The sequence below is a fragment of the Capra hircus genome, chromosome 23 (assembly GCF_001704415.2).
Source record: "Capra hircus breed San Clemente chromosome 23, ASM170441v1, whole genome shotgun sequence".
Taxonomy (NCBI): domain Eukaryota; kingdom Metazoa; phylum Chordata; class Mammalia; order Artiodactyla; family Bovidae; genus Capra; species Capra hircus.
The window spans coordinates 21,427,775-21,436,724 of record NC_030830.1 but is presented as its reverse complement, the minus strand read 5'-3'; the positions used below and the strand labels follow the sequence as shown (position 1 = coordinate 21,436,724).

Sequence of the window (8,950 nt, the reverse complement as noted above, 5' to 3'; positions counted from 1 at the left end):
TCAGTTCAATGAATGGTCAGTAAAGCGCTTCCCTGTTCCAGAGAGAGGTCTTTATTGATGTGACCTCAGGCCACATGCTGTCTAGTGGCAGTTACAGCACAACATCCATTTGCACTGACCTCAGTGCCACCTGTTTTACTCACAAGGGTGATCTCCCTTCCCTCCCCCACCAATCAGCCTGCACACCACACACAAGGCTGTTTATCTCTTCAGAAAGGAAGATCCTTCGCTTCCAGCTCCTATATTCAACCTGCTGTGATTTTATTAGACTCTGCTTTCTAAATCCATGTGTTGAGATGGGAGCCAACAGTAGCCTTAGAAGATGTAAGGGCAGAAGAAGGGGCAGACTGCAGAGAAGAGAAAAGTCCAATAAGAATTAAGTCAAGATATGAAACTATTGGGTCTCTCCTCTTTGCAAGTTCCAGCATGTGGTTCCTTTAAAAAGATGGAGAAACGTTGGAAAGAAGAAACCAGCAAAATCTCTAGGAGGGCAAGAGCTGGATGGCTCTGAAATTTCTCTCTTGGAACCACTGAGAATCCTGTGTGCATGGTCCCCTTGCACTTGTGGGGACAATGACAGGCAAAGTGACCCCTGCTGCTGTCAGAGATGTGGTCACCCGGAGAAGAATGAGACCAGGACTCTACACATGAAAAGAACAGTCATTACACCAACAACAAGAATAGCAATAAGTAAATAAGCAAAATATAAACACATTCAAAAATGACAGGAGCTAAGGATAGGTCCAAGCCCTGATCCTAGGATTATCGTTTAAGTAAAGCACCCTGTCCATGGTGCTGGAGATACAACATGGCTCAGGTGACTTCGGAGTCCATCATCACAGGTCCTTGGTGGGACAAGGATTTACTGAAGGGACAAGGACAAAGGAATGGAGACGAGGACCCAGCCAAGGAGTGACCATGGGCAGTGCATGGACACTGCATGCATGCCCACCAGGCACGGATCACTGACTGGGCACAGGCCCTGTCCACACTCAGCTCCTCACAGCCTCCGCCTTTCCTTCCTGCAGCTGACTCAGCACAGCAAACCTGTGGATGGATCTGGAAGGTTCTCAATGTTTCAGTTTATTTCCTCTTTCAAACTTTAGGAATCCTCACCTTTATTATCCAATCCCCCTTCATGGCACCAATTAGAAAAACAGATTCATATATACAGATTTTATTTTCAAAGAGGAAATAAGACATCATTACTCAGTGCATATGAAGCAAAGACAGGGATTGAGACGGCCCAGCCCCATCTCTGCTGGAACAGGACAGTATATCAGGGAGGAGAACACAGGTAAGGGCGGGAGTGGGCGCAGTGGGCAGGGGTAATCAGTCTCCCCAGCTTCTCATGTTATGCTACTAGGCACAGACACATTCAGATGCAGCTGCAGAAAGAGGGGTCTGGGGATCTGATGTCACATAGCGGGATGCAGCATCACCCAGTCCCCACAAGGCAGCATCTCACACTGTGAGAGAAAAGAATCAGGGACCAGTCAGGTCAGTCATATAAGCACTCATATTCTCCACAGCCCCCGACATGCTCACATGTACCACTCAAAGATCCCCACCACCCAATGTGTCCCCTCTGTCCCAATATTCCTTCCAATCTAGACCCTCCAGGGTCTCACCTTTAGGAATCGTGAGAGACACATCAGAGCCCTGGGCACTGTCACTGCCTGGGGGAGAACAGGACCAGGACGTGGTCAGAACCCACAGGAGAGAAACTGGAGAAGGCACTTTGAGGAGGATGAGCCCCCCATGGCCTCCTGTCTGCACCCTCACAGGGGTCTCAGGAATCACCCCCTCCACACTTACTTGCAGCCTGGGTGTAGATCTGTCCTTTTTCACCTGTGAGAAGAAAATATAACCTGAGAGGCCAGGGAGAATGCTGAGTCATGAGATCCTAGAGCAACCCCTAGTCCCAGACCCCACAGAACTTTCTGGAACTGGGGTCAAAACTCATGATAGGATCAGGAACACAGAGAAGGGAGATGTGTAAGGACTGGGACACCTGCCCTCCTGGAGGTCCTCACAAGGACCTCCCTCTGACATTCAAGTGCTGGAAACCTGGTCCCTAACTGGAATTAGGAAGGTGAAAAATTTCTCTTTTATTTTCACACGTGCTTTAGAAAAGAAAAATGTTAGCCTCAGCTCCAGACTCCACATGTGTGTGGAGGGTACTTTCCAGTAACCAGGCAGGTAAAGTTCTACCTCGGCTTGAAACCCCACTGAGACAAGAAAACTCAGATCCCTCCCTCCCTTCCCTACCTGAGTGCTCCTTCCTCCAGATCACAGCTCCAGCCGCCACAGCCACCATAAGGAGGACCAGGCCAACAATGATGCCCATGGTGAGGACGGAGGGCTGAGGAGATTCTGTGGAGGAAAGGAAAGGGGCCCTGACCTCAGGCTTGAGTCCTGATCTTGCTGAACTGAGTCCTGAAGGGCTCCTGCTTTATCTGAGTGGAAGCTCCATCCCATCCCCCTCCTTACCCCATCTCAGGGTGAGGGGCTCCTGAAGCCCCTCATGCTGCACACGGCATGTGTATCTCTGTTCCTCTCCAGAAGGTACCACCAGGGCCGCCCACTTCTGGAAGGTCCCGTCCCCTGAAGGCCTGGTCTCCACTAGCTCCATGTCCTGGGTCTGGTCCTCCCCATTGTGCTTCCAGGTCAGTGAGATCTCCTCAGGGTAGAAGCCCAAGGCCCAGCACCTCAGGGTGACGTCACGGTCAGAGATGGGGTGTCGGGTCACATGTGCCTTTGGAGGGTCTGAGGAAAAATCAGAAAATTCACAGTTTGTGTTACCTTCATGGGTCACTGAAGCAGTGTCATGTGACCATCCTGAGAACGAACAAAACAGTGAGTTTTACCCAGCTTTACCGGCGTATACCTAACAAAAATTGTACACATTTAGAGTGTACTACATGTTGCTTTGATATATATGGACACTGTGAAGGTAATTAATGTATTCATCAACTTACCTTATGTGTGCGTCTATTTGACAGGGATGATGAGAATGATTAAGATGAATTTTAAAGTATACAATACAGGACTAACTATAGTCACCAGGCTGTACATCAGATCCCCAGACTTATGAAATTTTTTACCCTCTGAGCTACAGAACATTCAGGAGCATGGTTTTGAAAAAAGCAGCACGAGAGCTAGATAACAGCCTCATCTCGGAGATCAGGGATGATCTATATTAGTCCTTGGAAATTTCTAGAATGAGAGACTAGGATAGGAGCTCTAAAAATGTGAGGGGGAGAAAACAGACTTAAGGTCCTGACTCTGGTGGAGGCTGAATGACTCAGAAAAGCTGGAGTCAGGCCTCCTAAGATGCTCTCAGGGTGAGAACAGGCCTTACGGGAGAAAGTCATGGATCACAGGATGGTGGCTACGGTCAAAGGGCACCGCTGACCAGCTATTTCAGGGATGGTTTGTTTCCTGCTTCTTCCTCAAAGACACTGGATTCCTTGATTGTCCTTGAGAGAAGTGGGGCCACTGGTGACTGTCTTGTACAGAATCTGAAAACCCGGGCGGATTTCCTCCCTCTCCTGACAAGAACCTGGGGCGCTGTTCCCACAGGGACCCCACTTTCCTCTCCTCGTGGGAACCCAGCTCCAGCCCGAGGGGAGATCAGGGCGGCCCCGGGCCCCTCGTACCTGCGCGCAGCAGCATGTCCTTCCCGGTCTCCAGGTATCTGCGGAGCGACTCCACGCACCGGCCCTCCAGGTAGATCCTCACACGCGCCGCAACACCTTCCTTCTCTAACTTGCGCTTGGAGATCTGAGCCGCCGCGTCCGCCGCGGTCCAGGAGCGCAGGTCCTCGTTCAGGGCGAGGTAATCTCTGCCGTCGTAGCCGTGCTGCTCATACCCGCGGAGGAGACGCCCGTCAGGCCCCACATCACAGCCGTACATCACCTGGACGGTGTGAGACCCTGACCCGCCCAGACCACCCGCGGTGATTAAACCCAAACTGAAATGAAACCGGCTCAAGCCCACGGGAGCTCCTCCTGGGCCGGAGGTCGGGTGTGTCCCGCAGTGCTGGGGTGACCCTCGGACCCGCAGAGTCGGGGCGACCCCGCCGGTCCCTGGGGATGGGGGCGAGACCCGGACCCGGCCGTGTCGCTCACCGGCCTCGCTCTGGTTGTAGTAGCCGCGCAGGGTGTTCAGGTTCGCTCGGAAAGTCTGTGCGGCGTCCTTGACTCTCCGCGTGTTCCGATCCCAATACTCCGGCCCCTCCTGCTCCACCCACCGCGCCCGCGGCTCCATCCTCGGATCCGGGGAGTCGCTGTCGAACCGCACGAACTGCGTGTCGTCCACGTAACCGACAGAGATGAAGCGGGGCTCCCCGAGGCCGGGCCGGGACACGGCGGTGCCGAAATACCTCAGGGAGTGGGGGCCTGGGGGCGGGGAGGGGTGAGACCCGGCCCGACCTCCTCCCGGCGCGGGTCCCGGGTCCGAGGTGATGGACCCGGGAGGGAGGAGGGAGCGAGGGCCAGCGAGATGGAAGAGGTCGAAAATCGGCCCGAACTTCGGAGAGGGAAGAGAAGAGGGGTCAATATTCAAGGGAGGGACAGGACAGGCCCCTGGGCGGGTCTGGGCAGGGGCGTCGGGGTTGCTCTTTCCCTGGGGTCCTGCCCGCCAGACTCCCTGGAGATCCCCACGCCCCTCCCCGCAGAGGTCGTTCCCTCCCGACCCCGCGCTCACCCGCCCGAGTCTCGGTCAGGACCAGGACCCCCGAGATGAGCAGGAGGAGGATTCGCCACCCCATGACTCCCGTCCTCTGGGTCTGGGAAGCGGAGTCCGGGCGGGTCCCTGGAGACTATAACCGGGAACCGAGGAGACGCTGATTGGTTTTTCCAGAAACCGGGCACCACCCAGTGGCAGTGAGAACAGGGGCCGCATCACCAGTGTCCAGGCAGCAGGGCTAAACACAGGTTGTGAGAGAGAAAGTGAAACTCGAGGAGAAGGGGAATCCCCAACATGGAGCTTCTCAGCCCCAAACACCGCCCTTGACCCTGAGATCCTGAGCTGCTCGCCTTCCAGGCACCTGGGACTTTGCCCAAATCCCTCCCCTCCTGCGAGGTAGAATGTTCAACCTACCGAATAATTGCACTCATCTCACATGTTAGCAAAGTAATTTTCAAAATTCTCCAAACCAGGTTTCAACAGAACCTGAACCCTTAACTTTCAGATGTTCAAGTTGAATTTAGAAAAGCCAGAGGAGCCAGAGATCAAAGTGCCAACATCCGCTGGATCATGGAAAAAGCCAGAGAGAAAACATATACTTCTGCTTTATTGAGTGCCAAAGCCTTTGACTGTGTAAATCACAACAAACTGTGGCAAATTCTTCAAGAATTGGGAATTCCAGACCACCTGACCTGCTTCCTGAGAAATCTGTATGCAGTCAAGAAGCTACAGTTAGAACTGGATATGGAACAACAGACTGGTTCCAAATTGGGAAAGGAGTATGTCAAGGCTGTATATTGTTATCCTGCTTATTTAACTTACATGCAGAGTACATCATGAGAAATGCTGGGCTGGATGAAACACAAGCTGGAATCAAGATTGTGAGGAGAAATATCAATAACCTCAGATATGCAGATGACAACCACCCTTATGGCAGAAAGCAAAGAGAAAGTAAAGAGCCTCTTGAAACTGAAAGAGAAGAGTGAAAAAGTTGGCTTAAAACTCAACATTCAGAAAGCTAAGATCATGGCATATGGTTCCATATCTTCATGGCAAATAAATGGGGAAACAATGGAAATAGTGGGAAACTTTATTTTTTGGACCTCCCTGGTGGCTCAGATGGTTAAGCGTCTGTCTACAACGCGGGAGACCCAGGTTCGATCCCTGGTTGGGAAGATCCCCTGGAGAAGGAAATGACAATCCACTCCAGTACTATTGCCTGGAAAATCCCATGGCAGAGGAGCCTAGTAGGCTACAGTCCATGGGGTCGCAAAGAGTCGGACACGACTGAGTGACTTCACTTTCACTTTATATTTTTGGGGCTCCAAAATCACTGCAGATGGTGACTGCAGCCATGAAAGTAAAAGACGCTTGCTCCTTGGGAGGAAAGCTATGACCAACCTAGACAGCATATTAAAAAACAGAGACATTATTTTCCAACAGGCTATGGTTTTTCCAGTAGTCATGTGAGAGTTGGACTATAAAGAAAGCTGGGCGCCGAAGAACTGATGCTTTTGAAGTGTGGTGTTGGAGAAGACTCTTGAAAGTCCCTTGGACTGCAAGGAGATCCAACCAGGAAATCTGAAAGAAAATCAGCCCTTAATATTCATTGGAAGGACTGATGCTGAAGCTCTAATACTTTGGACACCTGATGGGACGAACTGACTCATTGGAGAAGACCCTGATGCTGGGCAAGATTGAAGGCAGAAGGAGAAGGGGATGACAGAGGTTAAGAAGGTTGGATGACATCACCGACTTGATGGACATGAGTCTGAGCAAAGTCCAGGAGATAGTGATGGACTGGGAGGCCTGTTGTGCTGCCGTCCATAGGGTCACAAAGAGTCGGACACTACTGAGTGATTGAACTGAACTCCCCTCCTGCACCAAGAACTCTTTGTGCCACTGTCTTCACGAGTCCTAGCTCTGGCGCTGTTCCCGATTTTGATTAAAATATCTACACAATATTACAAATTAATGAGGACCCCAAGGATAGTATTATGTGACCACTTCTATGCATATTTTCCATACTATGAATAATACACTAAACATTTTTGTTTATTTATTTAGAATAATATTAATAACCCATGCATTTAATATGAATAACTATTTCCTACAAAGGGTAGTGAGATGCATAGAGCCTTTTACATTTTTTCCAAGTATCTTTCCTGTCTCTTTCACTAGAAGACCACTGATTTTCAGGTTTGCTTCTGCACTGAATCTGTTATTTTGATGATAGTCTGTGAAAGTGAAAAAGCCCACACATAGGTAGAAGTAGTATTTTTTAATAATATTTTCAGACAATTGTGGATGTTCGTCTTGGATACAAAAGTTAAACTATACAAAGTGTAGTTTCTCAAAGGTTTTTTCCACAGTGGACCTGAAACAATATCATTGAGTATTTTCTATTCTGTTACATTAAAATCCATATGCCTGTTTTGCTCATTGAACATCTCTTGTACTAATACAAGATTTTTACAAAGTAATATATTGTTTCACTAAATTATACAGATCTTTCTGCTCATTCATTCTTTCAATAAGTGATTTCCATGAAAAAGAGGGTAGTTCAGAGCACATAGAATTTTCTCTTGGGCCATAGGACTTTGAAATGTAGTAGAAGTGCTCGATGTGTACTTTCCATGTCATCACAGAAGATACTTTTAAAATGTGTATTTAAGACTGATGATTAGGAAACATAGGCATTTTTGTTTATTTTATTTTTAAAAATTTGTTTTATTGAAGGATATTTGATTTATAAAGTTAATTTCTACTATACAGCAAAGTGATTCACTTATACATGTGTGAGTAGGTGAGTGAGTGAAGTCTCTCAGTCCTGTCCAACTCTTTGCGACCCCATGGACTGTAGCCCACCAGGCTCCTCCATCCATGGGATTTTATAGGCAAGAATACTGGAGTAGGTTGCCATTTCCTTCTCCAGGTGATCTTCCCAACCCAGGGATCAAATCCTGCATTGCAGGCAGATGCTTTATCGTCTGAGCCACCAGGGAATCCCTTAATACATTTGTATATATATTCTTTTTCATATGTTTTTCATCTTGATTTATTAAGGACAGATAAGAATTTTTAATGTGTCATTCTGGATGTTTTAAAGCAAACCTGATTATTAGTTTTCTTTTTTCCTGTAAGAAAATTTTGCTGAAAATAATTACTATTGCAGTTCGCTACCATAGTGTCCATTACTGCTAAGTTAGACATCAAAGAAAACGTCAACATAGTGAGAAGTCAAGTAATATCTGAGTGATGCTATGAAGAAAGTAGCTTTCACCTCAGGAATCTCATGAAAGGGTCTCAGTGACATCAAGCGTTCCACAGACCACACACACTCTGAGAACTGCTGTTTTGAATGAACCAGGGTGTCTCTCAAGTGATCCCTGCCTTTGCCTCCTCTTCATTTTGGAAAATGATTTTTCCTGAGCCAGACTCCCTACCTCCCCAAACTTAACTGAGGGCCCTGTGCCTGGGCTCATCTAGGAGAGAACTCACCCCCTAGAAAGTGATGCCAGAGAGTGTCCTCATTCTGGGAAGGAAGGAGGGGACAGGTGTTTCCCCTTTGGAACTGGGGACAGTTTGTACCTGAAGGCCCCAGACCCACTTATAACCTACTTTGATTTTGTTACACATCAGCTTAATGTGTATTCATATCCCAGACAGAAATCTGACATAGTGTCTAAGAAAAATAATGTTGGCCCTTTCATCTCATGTGGTCTAATGCACCTACCTGAATTGAGGCCCACAAACCATGAAGAGCAGTCCATTCCAACAGAACATTCTGTGCTGACAGAATTTCCTATGTCTGTGCTGTCCACTCAGGTAGCCAGTAGCTACATGAGGCTATTTAGCACCTTAAAGTGACTGTTGTGCTGAGCACTTTTATTTATTTAAATTTAAATAGCAATATGTGGCTACCAGCTAGCATATTGGTCAATGCATATCTAGTTGGTGTGAGTTAATCTCCTGTCTCTTTCCCCTAAAAGGTCCTGTGTGACTCATAGGTTGATGCATACTAAAATAATCTTAATACTGAAGTTGTGGATTTGTCTGTGCAGGTCTTAGATATAGCTTTAAAATACAAGGTGCTCTGAAAGTTTCTTTAATGTGTATTTTAACAGATAGAGTGTTCAGACATTAGGCAAACCATGGTTTATTACCATAAGGTTGTAAGTGTTCAAAACTGCCCATCACTAGATATAATCCTTGAGCTCTTGGTGTTTTCCTTACCTTGGTAAACATAAGGACACAC

The 8,950-nt window shown here is 48.0% G+C and overlaps 1 protein-coding gene across 1 annotated transcript; it reads right to left on the bottom strand.

The window, feature by feature from the left end:
• LOC108633460 (BOLA class I histocompatibility antigen, alpha chain BL3-7-like) lies at positions 241-4,815 on the bottom strand. The gene is made up of 8 exons (XM_018038836.1): positions 4,711-4,815; positions 4,134-4,403; positions 3,663-3,938; positions 2,494-2,769; positions 2,272-2,376; positions 1,819-1,851; positions 1,632-1,679; positions 241-1,469 (listed from the first exon to the last, which is right to left on the bottom strand). The coding sequence occupies exons 1-8, from the start codon at positions 4,772-4,774 to the stop codon at positions 1,465-1,467; spliced, it is 1,077 nt and encodes a 358-aa protein (XP_017894325.1). The 5' UTR covers positions 4,775-4,815; the 3' UTR covers positions 241-1,464.

What these genes read in the sequence shown, in the direction of transcription:
- LOC108633460 (XM_018038836.1), bottom strand. Translation starts at nt 4,774, where the DNA reads ATGGGGTGGCGAATCCTCCTCCTGCTCATCTCGGGGGTCCTGGTCCTG. An exon ending in CTACAACCAGAGCGAGGCCG is followed by an intron (nt 3,939 to 4,133) that starts GTGAGCGACACG and finishes TGGGCGGGTCAG; the next exon opens with GGTCTCACACCGTCCAGGTG. An exon ending in GGACATGCTGCTGCGCGCAG is followed by an intron (nt 2,770 to 3,662) that starts GTACGAGGGGCC and finishes ATTTTTCCTCAG; the next exon opens with ACCCTCCAAAGGCACATGTG.